The sequence below is a fragment of the Centroberyx gerrardi genome, chromosome 13 (assembly GCF_048128805.1).
Source record: "Centroberyx gerrardi isolate f3 chromosome 13, fCenGer3.hap1.cur.20231027, whole genome shotgun sequence".
In the NCBI taxonomy this organism is placed as follows: Eukaryota; Metazoa; Chordata; class Actinopteri; order Beryciformes; family Berycidae; genus Centroberyx; species Centroberyx gerrardi.
Window position 1 is genome coordinate 7,017,078 of NC_136009.1, and position 21,940 is coordinate 7,039,017.

Sequence of the window (21,940 nt, forward strand, 5' to 3'; positions counted from 1 at the left end):
AGCCACAGAATAGTCAGCAGAGTTCCGGTAGTCAAGCAACTTTGCCTTCAAAATAAAAGCAAATATACATGTCATCTTGCACTGGCTGTCAATATATGCTGCGATAAGGACATGTCAATTTACGATATATTCTTTTTTAATAATATCCCTAAAAATACTCCTCTGCTTTGTATTATTCCAAAATATTTGCAACACTTACTAGTCAATAAAGGTTTCATTTTGAAAGTTTTGACCGGAAGCCTTGTATGTTATTCTGTGTCGCTTGACATCGGTGGCTAGCTTGTGGGCACCATGCTTGGCACTTGTGACCTAGCTTTACTTTTCCATTATTAAGTTTTTTGTAATAATTCGTTTTTTGCGATTGTAGTAATGAAGTGAGCTTGCATGGTTCATTTAAGGAATGTCTGTTTTTTTGTTTTTTACTGACAACTTGACCTTGGCCAAATAGGCTAAGCAGGGTCTGGTCGTTGGTCCAGCTCAACTATACGTTTATAGCGTAACGTCAATATAACGGCAGCAGCATCATGTCACAAGAACAGATGTTTCTGGAGACACAACCGGCAGGACAATGTCCCGGCGGTGTCAACGACAGCAGGAGAAGTCGAGTCGGTCTCGTCGTAACGGGGCTGGTGGGAGGCTCGCTGGTCGCCCTGTACGCCGTGGCTACGCCGTTCGTCGCCCCCGCGCTGAGGAAAGTCTGCCTCCCGTTTGTCCCCGCGACCACGGCTCAGGTGGAGAACGTCCTCAAGGTGCTGCAGGCCAGATCGGGGACCCTGGTGGACATTGGGAGCGGAGATGGGAGGATAGTAAGTGCTGTTCTAATACGGCGTTTTATGCCATGAATGTGAACCTATACTTTCTTGGTGTAGAGGCACAAAGATCAGCCAATTAGAAATACATTGGGCCCCACGGACCCCAAATAGACCTACATTAGGCCCCACAGACCCCCAAAGAAACATGGTAAGATTTTGTTCCAGGGACCCCAAAAGTGCTATATAAATAAGGGTTAGGGTTAGGTTAAAATTATATATATGGGAAAGTTTTTGTTGTTGATGTAGTGCTGAACTGAATAACTGTCTGCACTCTGGGGAGATCATAGTGATAGTGAGAGTAAAACCTATGATTACAGTAGTCATTTGTATGCATTTTCTAACTGGGAATGATTTCAAGTGCGTTACATTATTGTGAAATTAAAGTATTCATCATTTTACTGAGGGACACCAACTTAAATCTACCAATGCGGTAAAGGTAAACAAGGTGGAGGACAGGCTCAACAGGATCTCATTGATCACTTTAATCAATCTGTCTATTGAAATATCTGTCAGGCACCAATAATTGCGACACTGACTGACCCCGTTTCCCTTTGTCCTCGTGCTTGCAGGTGATAGCAGCAGCCAAGCATGGGTTTCGGGCGTCGGGCTTCGAGCTGAACCCCTGGCTAGTGTGGTATTCCCGCTACAAGGCCTGGAGAGAGGGAGTCCGCCACTCCACCTCCTTCCACATCTCTGACTTATGGAAGGTGAGTGACACATAAATGGTGTGATCAGTCAGTATTCTGGAGAAACCTTGTGTTTAACTCACTTTTTCAGAAGACAATGTCAGATGTCAGTTACTGTAAGCAAAGGCAAAAAGTGACCTCGGAGGACATCGATAATATGAAATGAAATGAGATTTTGAGGGAAAAGTGGGAGACAAGAATGTTTTCCATGTTAAATTTGAACATGCATAGATATGTTTTGTCCCATCAACGACCACATTGGCTTGTACATACCCGAATTCACCAGCCATTTTCATTCATAGAATTTTAGAATAGAATGGTACCTTTGATTGAAGGGTTGATTGATGCCAAGTAAACTAGACAAACTTCCCAGACTCATCCAAACTTTGCAAGGATTTGACTGATGGCTGTTGTTAATTTCCCATCCAGGTGCAAAGCCGGCTAGGCAGACAAAAATATTCTTGTCCTAGATCAGGACTCCTTATCTATTAAGCCTCATGAATAGTAGGGCTACTGAAGCACCCTTTGACTATCTCATTCACAGCATTTATGATTCTCTTTCTAGGTCAGTTTTGCACAGTACTCCAACGTTGTTATTTTTGGTGTCCCTCAAATGGTGAGTTCTTCTCTGTTGATACTGAAGCATTGTGTTAAAGTGTTTATGCATTTTACAGAATGCTTAGTAAGTATGCTGTACCTATACATAATGCAATCAGTATAGTAAGTTCAGAATAATCTTTAGGTTTTGTGTGCATATCTTGATATGATACACATTGTTGCTGTCTGGCTGCGTCTGCAGATGGACCAACTGGAGCTGAAGCTGGGCAGTGAGTTACAGAGTACAGCCAAGGTGGTGGCCTGCCGATTCCCGTTCCCTACCTGGGTCCCCGACCACACCGCCGGGGAGGGCATAGACACTGTCTGGGTGTACGATGCCAAGACATTTAAATCACAACAACAACAACAACAAGGAACGACAGCAAAGACAACAGCGGAACAAGAGCAAACGCCAACTTCACCCACATAGATGCAAACATCCAGCCCTGGTTACCATTACCCTGTCATTACACACTGCAGACCTGGAAAAGGAATAAAACAAACTGACTGGCACGGCCTTGATGAGTGGTTACAGCTAGAATACACAGGGTTATCAGTAGAATAGTAATTCTCATCCCTTGTCCAAAAATGTAAACTTGCCTGCAGACTAAGACACATGTTCAAAGCAGGCTATATGACTAAACAGGCTTTCTTTTATATTGATTTAAACCAGATTGAAACCAGATCAGGAAGACAGGCGATGGCCTGTGCCCTTGAATTCCTCATAGCAGAAAGCCATAGGTACCGGCCATGAATGATTACATAACTTGATTTTGTCTCTCTAGCTGAAGCAGTCTGAAAGTTGCATTGTTCATGTATTATGAAATCAGATTGTCCTCTCCATCCAGACAAGGTGTTTGCAAGAGGCCAGCAACACAAACAGGCCTGTCTGACACAAATTATCCACCTCATCCATTTAACATACTGTTTTATTTTTGTATGGTAGCTACCATACAGAAAGGAAATTGCTGCTCGTGAGTAATTTATATTTAAAAAGACTTGTATTTTTTGCAATAAAACGTCTAATTGTCAAGCTGTGCGGTGTTGGTGTACAGTGACTCTTGTGCTTGGATGCCATCTAGTGGTGTAACAATGTAGTACAACCACATGTAGTTACTTCGAATTGTGTACTGACCGATACCTGTACCATGAAATAATACAGCTTCAATTCGTTTAAAAACGAAAGCTTAAGTCCTATCTTTTCAAGGATCGTTGGAGCCCGAACTGAACACCAACTTGAGATGTATTTATTTTGTAGATAGCGGTCATCGCTTTGTACTGACTAGCCTGACACCTGTGAAGGAGGGCTGCCTTAGCAGCCAGTCAAGATGGACACCGCTGAGGAAGGTAGCTATAGCTTGATTAGCCTAATTGCTACCGTTAGCTGGTTGGTTATAACTGCTATAACAACGTCCCTATCAAGTTCCAGTCCAGCCCCAATCACTGCCCGTGTCAATGACTAAGTCTACGTTTTCTTTAACGTTGACAAACGTTACCCAATATGAAAAGGAAACCGCTAATCGTGCTGGCTAATGTTAGCCAATCAAAGCTAGCTAGCTAACTAGCTTAGCTAACTAGCTTGGTTAGCTAACAGCGGTTGTAAATAAAATCAGTCAGTGTGTGCTGTGTTTGCATTAACAGTCAACATATCAAATATATAAGTAAGATGTTTATGCCAGTGGTAGAAATCCTGTATAAAATAGACCGTTCACTTTTCAGTCACACTTTAGCTAAATTAGTGGCTTAGACAAAACCGTTAAATGTATTATAAGCTAACTGTTAACTATGTTCCTGTCGGTTTACCTGGCTCCTTTGCCACACTGGATTATGAATTTATGTGTTAAACTCCCAGGACGTATAGTTTATAAAAGGCTGGCAATTATCTCTTGCATATTGCTGCGAAATATTGTTTGGTATTGGTTAGTAGGACAGTGTTCATGTTAACAACACCATCCTGCAGTTCTCATTTTTTGGGGGACTGACCAGCTGATACACAACAACCTCAAAACAAGCACTGTAGGAGCCCAGTTTATGCTGTAGGGAAGGACAGGGGCGATGGCACTGTGCTCAGGTGTTCTGCTCTCTCATATTGAGATATTCTTTATCATATTTTTAACGTGAATATGCATGTGAATTCACCAAGTAGGGTCCTCGGTATCCTGAAAGGTAGCCATAATCATATTATGCACTTGCACCCTGGGCTAATTATAGTTATTTTATTTTTGTCATCCAAAAACATAATCCAAGGATTACAGTCACTACCCAGTCTTGTTCACTAAAGCAACAAACTAGAATCCCAAATGTCTTGAAATCATAAATTCTGAAACACTACTCTGAGTGTTGTTCTGCAAAAACCCTCTATCTGTTATCCTTTTTGTGGCATTGTCTCCTAGGTGTTTCATTACCCTGGGACCAAGGTAACCTATTGACCTATTATGCATATGAAATGCATAATATGTAATGTGTATGTAATATATGTATGTAATATGTGTCGAAAATGTGTCAAAAGAAACTACAAACAATTCACAATGAAATGCAAGATGCTAGGTGGACAGCAGTAAGGATTAGGCTATCTCATGATATGCCATGATATGTTATTGTGTCCCAACAGCGGACATATGCCGGGTGTGTCGGTCAGAGGGGACCCAGGACAAGCCTCTCTACCACCCCTGTGTCTGTACCGGCAGCATCAAGTTCATCCATCAGGAATGGTATTTGTCTTTACTGCTATCTGTCTGTCTGTCTCATCTGGTTTCATTTGCAGATCAATATTAGAGAATAGGGAGTGAAGGTACAGGCTTCTCACTGGTCAGGGAATTTCTGGACTACCATTGATTTTTTAGAGGTAGACAGGGAAAGTCAGGGAAATCGATACATTTTCTGGGGAAGTCAGAGAATATCAGGGGATTTTACAAATGGGTCACTTTACAGGAATATGGCAGAATATATTTTACAACTTGTTTCACATTTTTATTACAGACCAACTGTTCTGAACTGAAAACGTCATTAGCAAACCAACAAGGATTACATTTTTTAGGTCATGGAAGCTCTCCGACTTCAGAGAAGTCATGGAAAAGTCATGGGACATAGCAACATTCTAGTGATGTAAAATGTCCATGGGATGAAGAAAGCACACTCATCATGTGTCCTTTTGTTTTCACAGCTTGCTGCAGTGGCTCAAACACAGCAGAAAAGAATACTGTGAATTATGCAAACACAGATTTGCATTTACACCAAGTAAGTTTCCCTGTAAACCGGTTCAATATGTACATTGTGCTTAGATTTTGTGGGAGTCCGCTATGATGTGGGGCTCAAGATAGCGCTCCATCCTGTAAGTGATGAAGGTCTAACTCTTAGTCTATCCCTTTGTTTCCCTCTATCCACTTCCACCCCTCTCCCATTCTGTCTTTTCCTCCAGTCTACTCTCCAGACATGCCATCTCGCTTGCCGGTCCAGGACATCTTTGCAGGGCTGGTCACCAGTATTGGAACAGCCATCAGATACTGGTTCCACTACACACTGGTGGCCTTTGCCTGGCTGGGGGTGGTGCCCCTCACAGCATGTAAGTTACATCGTCCCATTGTAATCAGACATGTAAGGAGATTTGATGGGCAAAGTAGTCCCATTGGTAGCAGTAATTATTGTACACACCCCTACCCATGTGAACTACAGATTTAGGGGAAAAGTGAGGAGAAATTAATATCTGTCTACTCATTTTAAAAGAATGGAAGCGTCAATATAGACATGTAAGATAGTGTGTGTTTTGGGTACTATTGGCCACAAAATCACTGGAGGCTTAAAATAGTCCCAGACCCCTCAGTCGAGCAGCTTTTTTAGATGCAAGGCTTTGGTCACCCCAGTAGTCGTGTATAGAAACGGTTCTCATGATATTGTAATTGATGTTGCCTTTTTGTGTGTTTGCTCTCTCTTAACAGGTCGAATCTACAAGTGTTTATTTACTGGCTCTGTGAGCTCTCTCCTTACCCTGCCGTTAGACATGCTTTCAACGTAAGCGTGGTTAATTCTCTTGTCTTGCTTTTGTGCTTTTTCTCTCAATTTGTCATTGCCTTTATATACTGTAAGTTTTTTCCATATCTTGTACCCTCTGTAAACAAAAACCTAAGAAAGCTAAAGGAATTTGCGAACAAATTGGTATAATATTAAGCCGCAAACATTCACATTCTGATAATGCATAGTATATAGGCTACTATATAGACCTCCATCCATCCCCCACTATCTCTACCTCCATGAATTCAACTCTCCTTGCCATCCCTCCATCTATTTTTTCCTCTCTCCTTCTATTGTGTTTTCTTTGCCTTTGTCCAGCTCTCCATGCATCTTTATAAAACAGATAGTTCCAGTCCTCAGTTATGTTCGAAGCCGTTGTAAAACACTTGATAAACACACATCTGTGATCACATGTCTGGTGTCGCAGTGAACATAATTCATTTATTATTCTCCTTCTCTGCCGCCCTCCATCCCTCCGTCTCCCTCACTTGTAATCCTTCCTTCCCTTGTTCACAGACATAACCTGCTTGCCGACTGCCTGCAGGGCTGTTTCGTGGTGACGTGCACGCTTTGCGCCTTCATCAGCCTGGTGTGGCTCAGAGAGCAGATTGTCCACGGCGGCGCCCCCCAGTGGTTAGAGCAACACCAGGCCCCTCTGGTTCCCAACCAGCCCAACGGCCCTGCACCAGCCAATGAGGTGAGCTAAGTTTACTTTTGCCGCTTTTCCACCGCATGGTACCAGCTCAACTCAACTCGACTCTACTCGCCTTTTTTGGTTTTCCATTGGGCAAGTACCAGATACCAGGTACCATATTACATGGTACCTGGTACTTTTTTTGGTAGCACCTCCGTCGAGGTTCCAAGTTTATCCAAGTAATGCCTGTATGTAAATCTGCTGCAACGTTTTCGGAGATTTGGGACCAGGACCGTCTGCCTCGCAGTCCGCCATTCCACAGTCTGAAGAGACTCAATGCATTTTGGGGCGGTTGAGTTTCATGCGGCGTCGTGGCGTCGCTATGACGACCAGTTGGGGGGGGCACATTGAGGGGGTACTATCTGCAGTGGAAAACCAAGTGGTACTACCAAAAGCGAGTCGAGGCGAGGCGAGTTGAGCCGGTACCATGCAGTGGAAAAGCGGCTTTTGAAGACCGCAAGACCGACTGCAAGTAGGGTATAATGATAATGGCCTTACACAGGTGTATTGGAATCCCCATATATTCTATTAGTAATGCAGTTTTGCATGGTTGGTACTACAGTAGTTTCTCATCTGTATAGGATAAGCTGCTGGACTTTAAGATTGCCTGAGGCACTCATTTTTGGTTTCATTTGTGACTCCGTAAATGCCTTAAACCTAGACTCATTAACCATTACAAGAGACTCATTTTCAATCACAAAAAGTATGATCAAAAGCACCAAATAATTTGCTGACCACAATTCATCATGTAATATACAATTTTAAAGCTCTGAATGCAAAGATAAAAAAATTTATGATAAACAAACAAAACATTTTCTCCCACAGTGTGGCTGTTTTTCCATGTTGGGTCACATTTGCACTCACTAGCGATGACGTTGGCCTGTGTTTACAAATACCCAAATGAGTAAAGCAGTGATTGCAGATTAAATCAAATTCTTTGCTAGTCTGGAGCGATACAGTTGAGGATTAAAATATCATTTGTACAGGTGACAAAGAATTTCTCTCAAATACCATGCCGTAATCTTGAGGAATACAGGCCCAAAGATTGTCAGGCTAGACGTATTAATTGCCAAATCCAAAACTGTAGGCATGGTTAATAAGCAAACACAAATCAACAACCAGTCAACAGCGAAACCACAAGTGAGCGATTAAAAGGACTGGCTGAAGGCTGTGTTTTAGCATGTCATTTATTAATATCATGACTCCACAGGATCCAGGCGGTAATGTTGCAGCAAACGCCCAGGCTGCTCCGGAAGGCGCAGCAGCCCAGCCCCCTGCGGACCTGGCACCGGACGGCCCAGCAGCCGCCCGCCCACACGAAGTCGGCAACCAGGGAGACGAGGCTGAGCTGGAGAATGAGGAAGAAGAAGAAGAGGAGGAGGAGGAAGACGATGAGGAGGAGGAGGAGGACGAGGAGGAGGAGGAGGAGGAAGGCAGGGAAGAGGATGCTGCTGATGGGAACAATGGAGGGCAAGGTCAGTGGGCCTCGGGGATGTAGGCAGTCTAGCGTTTCATACACTTTAAAACACTGGCTTCTTCTCAGAGGACCTGAGGGCAAATCTGCAGGCTAATTGAATAAAACTTCCCCTAAGAATAAAGGAAACACCAACATAAAGGGTTGTAACCGCTTGCTTGCTTCCCTGCTCTTTCTAAAAGTATCCACAACTCTATTAGGGGGATGCGATATAAATATATATATTTCTGTCTGTTGTGACACTATTCCAGAATCTTCCAAAGGTGTTTTAACAGGGTTTAGAACTGGTACGGACACGAAATATGGTTTACATAGTCGTCATGCTAATTAAACAATTCACTGACCACACATTTGTTGTAAATGGAGACATTGTCATCCTGGTTAAAACAACATTGAGATAAAAATGGATTCATGGATTAAGGATGTAGGAGATCATTCAGAATGGCTTTGTATGTACTGGCATTTATAAGGGATTACTGCTCTATAAGGGATTAAGTGGACCTAAACCATGCCAAGAAAAGCCATCCTACCGCCAGAAGCCTGCTTTCAGTATATTTTGTAGGTTTCAATTATGTAGGTAGTTACCTGTACATCGTCTCTGATTCTCCTTTGTAGAAGATTTGAACTGGAACGCCCTGGAGTGGGACCGTGCCGCAGAGGAGCTGACCTGGGAAAGGGTGGGAATCTATTTTTTTTTTTTGACTGACATAAGCGTTTCACTCTGTTTAGCTTCTTTCTTTTCTTCTTCTTCTTCTTCTTCTTCTTCTTCTTCTTTATGTTCTTCTCAGTATTAGTAGTAGTAGTATGTTGGTGTAGATATACAGTATCATATGTGGCCATGTGTATGATGTTGTGCTTTTTATTTACATCCCAGATGCTGGGTCTGGATGGCTCCCTAGTTTTCCTGGTAAGTATTCTCTCTCTCTCTCTCTCTCTCTCTCTCTCTCTCTCTCACTCACTCACTCACTCACTCACTCACACACACACACACACACACACACACACACACACACACACACACACACACACACACACACACACACACTCACTCACACACACACACACACTCACTTTCAGCCTTGGTGGAATTTAATAGTAATATGCTGCGTACACATGTACTATACACACCCAAACATGTTTTCTTCATTGCCACTGTACGGCTAGCAATCATATGTTTGTTAAAAGAGGTTGTGTGTGTGTGTGTGTGTGTGTGTGTGTGTGTGTGTTCTCCAGGAGCATGTCTTCTGGGTGGTGTCTCTCAACACTCTCTTCATTCTGGTGTTTGGTAAGTCCAACCTTCCAATTAGTTGGTACATACATACAATCGCTACCATACAGAAACTAGGGCTTTTGGTGTAGTGGTACATGTGGAATTTAACCTTTATGTAAGCATGTAGTCCACCATAAGTCAGTGATGGAAAATGCTGTATGATGCCTACTGATTTTAACCTCAACTCTATGTGTTTCCCCTAGCTTTTTGCCCATATCACATCGGCCATTTCTCAGTTGTGGGACTCGGGTTTGAGGAATATGTAAGTGCACAGCACCACACAAGGGAAAGCTTGTAGAGTCTGAATGCACCCTTAGTATTTGGATTTGCTAACCCTTTCTTAAGTGGATCCTTTTTGGTAATGTCATTTCTTGTTGCAGATTAGAGCGTCCCACTTTGACGGTCTTATCACCACCATACTGGGCTACATCCTCCTGGCTGGCGCTCTCATAGTCTGCCATGTATCCTCTACATTGGAGAAATTACCTTGTGTGTGTGCTGGTTTGTCTCACGCACCTAGTTCCTCCTCTCTAAGTGATGTATTTATTATGAATATGTATTTAATTGTTAGATATTTTATGAGTGCAGTAGTAACATGCTTTTGTTTGTTTTGTGTTCAGTACAGGTTGTGAGACTGTTTCCCCAGAATTGTAGCTTATTTGATGACAGCATAGTCATTCATTCCTTTTTGAGGTTTTCCCTTTCCTCTGCTTGTATTGTCACTTCACACTTTGTGATTTCCTGGTCTCATTCCTGGTAATGAGAAGCTTTTAGAGTACAGTTATATTGTTACTACATCATTTATCAATAATGTAGTATTAAGATGCAGTAAAACATGTAATGTGTTACAGCAAAATTTAATTATATAGCAGCCAAATACCACTGTGTAGCTTCAGTGAGCTGCTTTATATCTGTGTCATTGTCTCCCACCTCTGGTGCTTCTGAAGCTTAACTTATGAGTGTACATGTTAGGAATTCTTACCATATTGTCCTGAAAGAAAGTAAGTAGCAGCTCATTGTGGCTACTGATTGTAAGGACTGTAATTGCGTTACTTTTCTACTTGGGCTATATCTTCACCGTTGTGACGGCAATATGTATGAGAAAATACTACATTGTGTTACTTTTAATAATTACTGAAGACAGCGAGTTGTTTGTACCACAAGATTGTGTGTTAGTCCTTAACAGTGCCTCTCTCAGGGTTTGGCTTCATTGGTGAGGTTCCAGCGGTCCAGACGCCTCCTGGGTGTCTGCTACATTGTTGTCAAGGTAACCAAAACCAACTACCAGTGCCTTGAATTAAATTGACACTGTACTTATGAAAATTACTGGTCACAGAAACAAATCTTTGTATTTTTTATTCCAGGTTTCCTTGCTGGTTGTCATGGAGATAGGCTTGTTCCCACTGATTTGTGGCTGGTGGCTCGACATTTGCTCACTGGTACGTCAATCATGCAGATGAAACTCTGCGACTGACCCTGTTGATACAATCGTCTTATCGACCCTCACTGACTCATCAAACGGAAGTGTCCGGGATGTAATCATGTGATCATGCAGTGTATACGACTTTTACCAATCCAACACACAGCGCAACTAATGCTGTGTTTGATGAAAATCAGTTTTGACTTAGATTTCCCTATACGTTATGGTTAAATGCAGTTTTAAAGTGCATGTTAAAAACTTACATTCATCTCAAAACGATCAACTATAACACAAAAAGTCAAAGAGCGATTTCCACTGTGGTCTTAAAAACACAAACAACAAATCCTGTCCCTCTGTCTGCTGCAGGAGATGTTTGATGCGACTCTAAAGGACAGGGAGCAGAGTTTTGAGTCGGCTCCCGGCACCACCATGTTCCTCCACTGGCTGGTCGGCATGGTCTACGTCTTCTACTTCGCCTCCTTCATCCTCCTGCTCAGAGAGGTAAGTGGAGCATTCCTTGTTAGAGCCTTTCACATTCATGTACTTTGATGTACGCAGAAGGTCACCATCCATAATGGTCGAATGAACCACACAGCACCCAACAGTGTGTGTCTTTGTGAGAGGTCACATAACAGAAAAACCCACATGATATACAATTCAAATTTGACAATCCCAAAGGTGTGATGTCTTAGTTTTTCAGAATAAAAGTTTTTGAATACATCACTTGATTTGGTTTCTTGCGATTGCATGATCCCCTGTCTTTTTGTGTAAATGGTACCTATGGCACCTTTAATTCTAGTTTTGCACAAAAGTCAAAACCTCATGCTTGTGTGTGTGTTTGTGTGTAGGTGCTCCGGCCCGGTGTGTTGTGGTTCCTGAGGAACCTGAACGACCCGGACTTCAACCCAGTCCAAGAGATGATCCACCTGCCCGTCTACAGACACCTCCGGAGGTTTATACTTTCTGTGGTCAGTCAAACGTCCCTCTGCTCTGTTCTGTTCAAAACCTCACCTTTGGTGGCAGAACGCTACACTCAGATCACAGTTTAGTTGAATACAATATACACAAAAACATAGTGTCACCATATTAAGTCAAGATAAGTTTTATAGAGTGCTTTTAGCAATCAGGACTGTCAAAAGTGCAGAAAACAAAGGACACAAAAACAGTGAAAACAAGAGATAGGACAAGAACTTCACAAACTCCATGAACTGAGGCCAGAGCGTGTGTGTGTGTGTGTGTGTGTGTGTGTGTCTGTAGGTCTGTGCGCACATACATGCATATGTGTTAATGGATATGAGAAATAACCTTAAAATTAAACAATTTGACAGACCAAGCATAGGTTTGGCGCCTAGATTCTTCCTTTGAATGAGAGACTAAATTGATCAGGAAGACAAGTGTAATAATGATTTGTGCATGTTGTTATAGGATTATGGCTGGAACTGATTTCTGCTCTGCGATGCATATTGCAACATTTTGGTTTCAAGTGTGATAACGGTACGGTTACATGTTTAATGACTTTATAGTTCACCTCTTTGGGTTTGTGTGTGTGTGTATGTGTGTGTGTATTTCCAGGTGGTGTTTGGGTCCATAGTTCTGCTGATGCTTTGGCTTCCTATCAGGATCATTAAGCTGTTCCTTCCAGTCTTCCTTCCTTACAACGTCATGCTGTACAGGTAGATATGACAACCTGACAACACCACACCTCAGCCTTCCTCCTATTCTCATTCAGTAGTGATGCCTCATGACGGCATGAAGTTTGCCACCATTGTGAGAGAAAATGAGAAGTAGGTTGCACTTAATTAAACCAGATGCTTAAAGGGAAGGATGCAAAATGCATGCAGCTGGGAGATGTGACAACATGTCAAAGCCCAGGATTAAATGAAATATTTTCAGGCTATTTTTCTATTTTTTCTGTCCCTGAAATACAAATATAGTCTTAACTAGGGCTGAAACGATTCCTCGAGAAACTCGAGTAACTCGATTACTAAAAATCATCGATGCAAATTCTTTGCATCGAAGCTTCGTTTAATCCATATAACTATATACACACTCAGTGTTTCGCACGGATGATTATTACTGTTGCACAACGCGCTGGAGAAAGAGAGAGAAAATAGCGAGGGGCGAAGAGAAGAGACAGGCCAGAGAAAACGACAGAAAGTGTCCAAAGTTTCGGATCCAGTGTTGCCAACTTGGCGACTTTGTCGCTAGACTTAGCGACTTTTCAGACCCCCCTGGCGACTTTATTTCTCAAAAGCGACTAGCGACAAATCTGCCGACTTTTTCTGACCATGGGAAGCAATGTTAATGTGTTGAATCCCAAAGCATTTGGCAATAAATTGGTTCGGCTGATGCCGGTTTTCTCTACTTGCTTGTCTAATCCAGAGAGGTCTGACGGTCACAGCGCTCCGCTGAGAGCAGGGACTGTAGGATAGGGTCCACTTGTAATTGCTACTGGCGTACGCCGAAACTGGCCCGGGTGGGCGGAGTCAGCACTTAATATTAAAACGGGATGAGATGAAGGCTAGTAAAGAATGCACGTTAATTATGGCTATATGTAATGGCTAGTTAAGAACGTAAATCAATATGGTGGCTAGTTATGATGTCCCTAAGTTAGCTAAGTTTTGCTCAAGAAAATAACCACAGAAAATAAAATGCTGCAGTCAATTTGTGAAAGCCTGAGCTTCATTCATGTTATTATTATGATAGTCACACACACATACACACACACGCACACACACACACACACACACACACACACACACACACACACACACACACACACACACACCTACTCCCCTCACAGTGATGCATAAAATACCCCAGAAAGCAAAATATCAGGTGGTGTAAGTAGCAATTGGAGCCTAAAATGCGCCAGTCCAATACAGCAGGTATATTCAGTTTAGTTTGATTGCAGTGAGTAGGGTCAGCAGGTGTAGGGCAACCCTTCAACATAGCAAATAAATGTACATTAGCCAGTCTTATGAACTTGTATGATATTTAGGCCTAGTAATAAATATCAATAATAATAATTATTTCACCTCGTTTTCAGTAAATCACAGTGTCGTATGGACAGCTTCGTGCGGACAGCTTTTCTCTTTTGTATATTTACTATTGCTCTTTAATAAAGCAAAAGTATTTCTTATCCGATTACTCGATTAATCGATGGAATAATCGGTAGAATACTCGATTACTAAAATAATCGATAGCTGCAGCCCTAGTCTTAACGTTTAAAATGAGTGCTTAGTGTAAGAACGGATCCTTGCTCTCAGGGATCAAAGCTGTAATGGAAAGAGAAAAACTGCAATTTCCAGTTACATTCCGAACTGAAAGTGAATTGAGTGGAGCTCTGGTTTATGTCCCGGCTCCATAGCGACGCCCCGGTCAGCGAGCTGTCACTGGAGCTGCTGTTGCTTCAGGTTGTCCTGCCGGCATTGCTGGAGCAGGGTCACACGCGGCAGTGGCTCAAACGCCTGGTCCACGCCTGGACATTCACCGCTGGATACATGCTGTGAGCTGGAGCACCAAACACACACACACACACACACACACACTCTCACTTGGCACAACACATAGCATTAGTAACCCTGGAAGGAATGATAACAGTTTCGGGTGTGAATCGGTGGTTTGGGATTTCATTACTTTAGATTACGCAACAACCCTTCCATGAATAGAAAAAAGGCTAAACGCATGAAGCCCTAGTAGCGCTATTTGATTTAATTCAGAAGGTGGCAATGAAAAGATGCAATATATTTGACATCATGAGGTTTTCCTATCGGCGATCAGAGGAATGGCTAGAGGATGTTTGCCTACTCTTGCTACTCTTGATCTGGCTAAATAGGGGAGAAAAATGGGTGCTGCGTACAAAAACGGCTGTAGATCGTAAACTGTTCATACGACGTGGCTGAAAAAAAAAACATTAAATTAAACCATACTGTCATAGTGCCATTTCAGATCCACAGTAGTTGGCGTATGCAGCAAATATAATTGCTCACCGTATATGGCTCCCCCACAGTGACCTCCACTCCTACCTGCTGGGGGACCACGAGGACGACGACAACCAGCCAAACAACCCTCCCGGTCCCCATAACAACAACATGGTCCCCGGTCTGGGGGAGGGGCTTCACGCTGCCCATCAGGCCATTCTGCAGCAGGGCGGGCCCGTGGGCTTCCAGCCCTACCACCGGCCTATCAACTTCCCCCTTAAGGTGACTGACAGCTTGGCAGTGAATCATATCGTTGTCCCGTCGGAGTGTTTTGCTTGAAATAGCTTTTGGTCTCATTCGGTGTGTTTCTGCTTGTCTAGATCGTTCTGCTGGTTGTCTTCATGTGTGTGACGCTGTTACTCGCTAGTCTGACATGCCTTACACTGCCAGGTAAGTTGCACATACACACACAGTACGTTACGCTGCATACGCACACCCAGACTAATTGTGTTGCATTTGACACAACTTGATTCAGTATTAACTCTTTCTTTCTTCTCTCCATTTTGCCTTTCCTCCTCTCTTCCCATGTCCTTCCCACACTCTCACTGAATCATTCTTCAACTTTCCTCAACTTTCTCTCCCTCTCTCCTGTTTCATCCTCCCTCTCCTCTCTTTCTCTCCCCTATTCTCTCTCTTTTTCCCTTCCTTCCTTCACCCCCTCACTCTACCCCCTCTCTCTTCCCCTCTTCTTCTTCCGCCTGGTCTTCGCTACCTTTTTCATCCTCCCACGCCACCTCCATTTTTCCTCTGTATTACCTCTTTCCTCCAACCTGTCCTCCTCCTCCTCCTCTCTTCCCAGTGTGCGCGGGTCGCTGGTTGATGTCTTTCTGGATGGGCAGCGCCACGGTGCATGAGCTGTACACGGCGGCCAGCGGCCTGTACGTCTGCTGGCTGTCCATCCGAGCCGCCACCGTAATGCTGGCCTGGATGCCACAGGGACGAAGCGTCATCCTGCTCAAAGTCCACGAGTGGACGCTCATGGTAACGTGGATGCCTCTAAAGCCCCCCCAGCTAATGGCAAAAGTAGTGTTGTTATGCATCATGTGGAAAACTATTTGGATATACATGAAGATGAGATATCCATATGAAAAGTGACACCCACTCTTATAGAATTACTAAAACAATTTTTTTTTTTTTTGGAGGGGGGGATAACGTGTAAATACAACATGAAATGGCTTTTTGAGCGTCTTGCTCAAACACATTTCAGGTTGAAACAACATGTTGGGGCGGGACATCATGTAGGGAGGGATCATTCATAAGTGGGCGGTGGTGAATCATAGCAAACATGGAAAGTGCCTCTGAAGAACTGGGCCTGCATTCCTCCTCCATCACCTCCATCACCCCGTTATTAGGGGTGTTGGCGATTTTTGTGTTCACCCACTGGTACGTGATGCAGCAGCCACTAAAAATATGATGATTTCCAGGAAAGAAAAGTAATGGTGTTGTGATATGAAGATACAGAAAAGTATTTTTTTGGCGTTTATTTATCAATAGGTTAAGACATAGTTAAGACATAGAAAATTTGCTAACAGGGTGAAAGTCATTTTTCACTTAATTTTGTATTAGTTATAAGCCACTTTGCCTACCAAATACAAACACGTTTGTGAAAGGAATTATCTCTGCTTTGGAATTTTTTAAGTGATCAATTTCACCTGACATTTAGAGCATTATGGAATGAAACAACACATGGAGTGTTTTGCAACTAAACAATGTAGTACAGGAATAAATGTATTTTTCATACATTACAGATCCTGAAGACTGTGGTGGTGGCCGTGCTCATCGCCGGGGTGATTCCTCTGCTGCTGGGTCTGCTGTTTGAGCTGGTCATCGTCGCTCCTCTCAGAGTCCCACTGGACCAGACACCTCTGTTCTACCCCTGGCAGGTAGGGCTTTGGGCTGTGTGTGTGTGTGTGTGTGTTACCATGCGTGTGTATTAGTGTGCGTACGTGTGAGTGATGAAATCATACACATCACGTCCGAAATCATGGCAAACCTCAAACCTCACTGTGTTTTGGCTGTAACTGTGATTTGTGTGTGTGTGTGTGTGTGTGTGTGTGGCAGGACTGGGCCCTGGGAGTGCTCCACGCTAAAATCATCGCCGCCATAACACTCATGGGCCCCCAGTGGTGGCTCAAAACGGTCATCGAGCAGGTCAGTGACACAACCTTCTAGCTTAATTACCAAGGAACAAAATGGGACTACTGACATTTACATACATTGTAAAAGATGACAAAACTTAGGTGGAAATGTCTGTTATATACCCATAAAATGGAGCATATTGTCCACTTGGTATTGAGGATTGCCTTAACTGCAGCAGTGTTTAAAAAGTCAAGGTGAGGATTTTTTATCCTACTGATTATCTAGCCTTCTCGTTGGACATTCAAAAGATGGCATCAGCCTCCTGTTAGCATTTGCAAATCAGCGGTGAATTAAACTATTATTCTTAAAAGTGCCTAAACTTGCATATTCTCAGAACCGCTCCAAATGATAAAGAATTAAACTAGAATTGCAAGGAAGTGAATTGAAGCTGTCAGTATCTCTCTCTCTCCTCCTGCAGGTGTACGCTAACGGTATCCGAAACATCGACCTCCATTTCATTATCCAAAAGCTGGCTGCCCCCGTCATCTGTGTCCTGCTGCTGTCTCTCTGTGTGCCCTACACCATCTCTAAAGGCATCGTGCCTCTGCTGGGTGAGTCCCTGTGTTTTGCCTAGGTGTCTCTGTGATGTGCATGCATATTTTGGGATCTCTGCGCGCGGTAATGAACATCAGTTTTCCAGGCAACATTGCATTTCACCCAGAATGCTCGCTGCAGTTGAAAATAGTGCAGAAGTTAATACAAGATGAAAAGTGATTTAAAATAATTGTGTTCCCAAATTTAGACAGTTAATCATGATTAATAATCATGATCACAATATCCAACAAAGTAATGGGAATTAGGATTTTAGCATTAGTTCTGCAGCCCTAGGTGGAAGTCATTTTAATTTGACCCCATCGTCCGCTTTCTCGTACTCCGTTCCTGCATCTCCAGGAGTGAAGCCAGATATGCAGACTCTATCCCCGCATTCAAACAGCAGTTACTTCCTCTCTTCCACCTTCCTCTCTCTTCCTCTCAGTCCATCCATCCCTGCATCTGTTGCTCCCTCTCTAGGTGGAGGAACGACGTCACAGATAAGCAGACTTTGACGCAGAGGAGAATCTGTCCCAGCGGTCACTCTGACTTCTCTCTCTTTCTCTCCCTCCCTCTCTCCCTCCTTCCCTTTGTAGGCGTGCAGCCGGAGATGCAGACCCTGGTGGAGCGCAGGATCTACCCCTTCCTGCTGATGGTGGTCATGCTGTTGGCCATACTCTCCTTCCAGATACGGCAGTTCAAGCGCCTCTACGAGCACATCAAGAACGACAAGTCAGTATAGGCCGCAAAAACTCTTCCTTGTGCGCACATTATTCTGATTGTGATGGGACACCAAGGGGGCAGAAGAAATTCCAATCAGCGCCAATCAGTATTTCAGTGCAGTACAGCACACACAAGTCTGCATTGTTTACATTTGATTTGACTAATGTGGTGGAGGAATGGAAATATGCAAATCAGTATTTCCTCAATTTGTCCTCTACTCATGTATCACAATACTTAAAGATGCACTGTATATTTTGTATAGATTTACTGCAAATGTGCAAAAGTGATCAGTAAAATCTTAAAATCAATTCTAAACCTAACAGGTAAGCAGTGAAGTAATGCCAGATTTGGAGGGATGTCATTTTGTCTTTTTGTACCAGTTGAATGTTTAATGAATTGTTTTGCAGATTCCTAGCACTGGGACCCACCTCTTGTAAGTGGTAAAAATCACTTAAAAATAGAAATAAAAGCTGTTTGTCTCTCCTGTTTTTCCTCCAGATACCTGGTCGGTCAGCGGCTGGTGAACTACGAGCGTAAGACGGGCAGGAGCACCTCCACCTACAGCACCTCCTCGTAGACCCGACGCTGCTCTGGGATCAGTGTAGCAGACTCGCACTGTCACTCTGCCCAGCACCAGGAGCCGGCAACGCTGACCTAGAATCAGCTCCTGCGCTAAGGTCTTTATATGTTTTTTAAACACCGTCTCCTCCCCGCCTGGATGTCCGTGTCAGCTTCATGCTTTGAAACACCACCTCTAAACTTATTCCAGACAGCCCGACCCCGCCACCAGAACAACTCGAAGCGCAAGAATGTTGACTACATCCGGTTGAATGTGTTCGTTACCGTTTTCAACATTCTTACGTTGCGTTTATATCATTTCACAAAGGGATCGGTCGAAGTCGGGACAGTTGAGCATAACTTTTACCTCAGCAGGTGCTTCCCTTTTTTTTGGAAATTTTGTTTTGAATTATTCTCTAGTTGACACTAAGTGACGTGTTGGACATTTCAGAGTTGTGGAGGAGACATGGATATTTCATCACTATAATTGGAACGCCTCTGGTTGTGTTCCCATTGTAGATTTTGTCTGTCAACGCTGAGGAGGGACGAACAGCATGAAGTAATGTGATTGTATTTTTTTTTTAAACATACTGTATTTATTAGCCATCTTTTCATTGATTTTTAGTATTACATTTCTGGTGTGAGCGGTTAGGTAGCCCTCTAAGGATGCTTTTGAACTAAAAGAGAAGTTGAAAATGAAAGAAAGAAATGTTTATTTTAGACAATCTGGACACAGCCCAGGAATTTTTTTTTTTTTTCCTTGTTTCAAATGATTTCCTGTGTCATTTTAAAGGTAGACTGGGCTGTGTTGTACTTTCTTGAGCTTGTGGTGGGTCACAGAGACATTTCAAAGTGAGGGGAATCCAGCTTCCAGAAGAGGAGAGGTCATTAACTTCAGAAGAAGTCACACATGGGAGTACAGCACACACCAAGCGAGGTTTCTCTTGTCAAAGACGACCTCACCGAACATTTCAGAATGTGCGTGCGTGCACATTTCATATTTTGAGCGAGCCAGGTTTTTTCTACATTTCAGCGTTCCAAATATTTCATGCTCCGAGGGTACAGTCAGTCCAGGTGTTGTACTCCCATCAGTGTCTCCTACTCTCTTCTACTCCTGGAGATTCTCCAAAGAAAGTGCTAGAAAGAGTTGCTCCTTCCTAATTTTTTTCTAAAGGAAAGGTTCAAGATTTTTTAGAAGCTTTTCCTATTCCTCCTCACTCAGCAGGGAACGGAACCATTATTCTCTAAATCACATTCAGGTCCTTTCACACAGTTCGGTCACTTACTACCGTTAATGCAAGTATATTGAGTAGCTTGCGCGTGATGTTGCACAGTGCCAAGGAACGCCAATCTCTCAAAAACAAAAACATAGATGTCAGAACATTTTAAATGACAGAAGAGAGGGTTTTGGCTAGTGATCACTGCGGTAGGCTTCCAAACATCCTCAACCTTTCTTTTAACTATTTCTGGCTGCTAATGCTAAATCAAACTAATTCTCTGACGGGTTCTTGTTCCTAAAATCCTTAGTTTTTTTTTTTAGATGTTTTAAGTTCCTCTGAAGTGCGGAATTTATTTATTTTTTTGGCCATGATCGGCCCATAGAGTAGAGGGTAAGATCTTTTTCATGCACAATTTTCAATCTGTTGCACTTTATAAACTCAGTTTGCAATCATTTCAAAATCCACTGTAGCATAGTCAAGATAGCAGGTTTTTTTTTTTTTTAATTCCCCCCCCCCATTGAGACTGAAAGTTGTCAGTATTTCACTGTGGTGACTCCCCACGATGAGTTTAAGATGAGTTTTGCATCTGTTTTTTGACACTGCATTTTATGTTACAAGCGTTCGATTAGGAGTTTGGTTACTATGCTTTTCTATTGATAGGGATTGTGAATCACAATATGTTAATACATAACTTGGTTAGTGCTGGCAGCAGTGTTTATTCACTGGTTCAAGAGTATTTGAATAACAGTACTGCTGTGTGGAATGCTGATTTTATAAATATATATACGATGCTATAAGTGACCTTTTAGTATCCTCTTGAACCGAGCTGGACACTTTTCAACTTTTGGTCTTGTATTACAATTTATAGAAGCAAATGATTCTATTTTTATATGTGCACATACAGACAGTGATGTGTACTGTGACATAAAGGTATACTTTAAGGTCAGTTGTTGATTTAGTAATATGAAACGGTAATAAATAGTCGTAATAATTTGCTTAGAGCGCAGTTGTCTTGTATTCTTGTGTGTGTGTCACTTAACTCTGCAAACAATATGCTCTTTATGAAAGATAAGATAGCATTGGAACAAACATGTCGTCTCCCCCAGGAATGATGCAGTCCCCTTCTGGGCCAATGAGTAACAAATATATCACCTTGTTTTGACCTGTGATTGTAGCGCCCCCCCTTGGGCCAGTCAGTGTAACTTTGAAAATGCTGGAACGCAGTGATGAGATGCATCATTCCCCCAGGTTTCATCCAAATCAGATCAGTGGTGTCTGAGATAATGGCGTGTGACGGACGAATGAAAGGACACAGATCCATAGGACAAAAACATGACCAATTATAATATAATGTAAAACAATGGCTTCATTGATTATCCATTAGTTTCTTAGTTTAGTTTTAGTCGTGTTTTTCTTTGACAGAATTAACATGATGCACTTTTTCCCCTGTAAAGAGTTAGCACCAATCCACCGCCTGACTGTTTCTCTTCCCTTAACACACACACACACACACACACAGTTCTCAGATGATGCCATTGAGATTTGCACCTGCTGTTTAAACTGCTGAATGCCTGCTGTGCCTACCAGGAATCTGGCCAGTAATACCCGGATCATCTCATTAGGGGCCCCGGGGCGAGTGTGTTCAACACACACTTACAATTAAAATCATAAGTTTACATACCTGAACCCGGGCTTTTGGGGCCCATGGTGGTGCCCTGCATGCCTGTGCAGGCCTGCATCCAATCATTATTTGACAATCAATTTATTTTCCAAAATTGCCCTTATCTTTATTGGCCTTTTTGCTGGTGCCAGCCGGGTGTCCGGC

General features: G+C 42.9%; 2 protein-coding genes across 3 annotated transcripts; both read left to right on the top strand.

Moving 5' to 3' along the window:
- Positions 1-268: 268 nt before the first annotated feature.
- On the top strand, positions 269-3,191 carry atpsckmt (fATP synthase c subunit lysine N-methyltransferase). 2 transcript variants are annotated; one of them, XM_071918564.2, is made up of 4 exons: positions 269-806; positions 1,382-1,519; positions 2,064-2,114; positions 2,298-3,187. In XM_071918564.2, the coding sequence occupies exons 1-4, from the start codon at positions 525-527 to the stop codon at positions 2,523-2,525; spliced, it is 699 nt and encodes a 232-aa protein (XP_071774665.1). In that variant the 5' UTR covers positions 269-524; the 3' UTR covers positions 2,526-3,187. The 2 variants fall into 2 exon arrangements, with proteins under 2 accessions (XP_071774665.1, XP_078143654.1); XM_078287528.1 differs by lacking the exon at positions 2,064-2,114 and having other exon boundaries at positions 2,298-3,191.
- A 3-nt stretch (positions 3,192-3,194) lies between these two features.
- LOC139926746 (E3 ubiquitin-protein ligase MARCHF6-like) lies at positions 3,195-21,098 on the top strand. The gene is made up of 26 exons (XM_071918551.2): positions 3,195-3,442; positions 4,707-4,806; positions 5,259-5,332; positions 5,514-5,657; positions 6,031-6,103; positions 6,620-6,800; positions 8,008-8,272; positions 8,887-8,948; positions 9,146-9,178; positions 9,505-9,556; positions 9,745-9,803; positions 9,922-10,002; positions 10,740-10,808; positions 10,906-10,980; positions 11,328-11,462; positions 11,810-11,929; positions 12,534-12,634; positions 14,332-14,469; positions 14,974-15,166; positions 15,265-15,334; positions 15,744-15,925; positions 16,693-16,827; positions 17,006-17,095; positions 17,502-17,634; positions 18,211-18,346; positions 18,836-21,098. The coding sequence occupies exons 1-26, from the start codon at positions 3,424-3,426 to the stop codon at positions 18,912-18,914; spliced, it is 2,799 nt and encodes a 932-aa protein (XP_071774652.2). The 5' UTR covers positions 3,195-3,423; the 3' UTR covers positions 18,915-21,098.
- Positions 21,099-21,940: the final 842 nt, after the last annotated feature.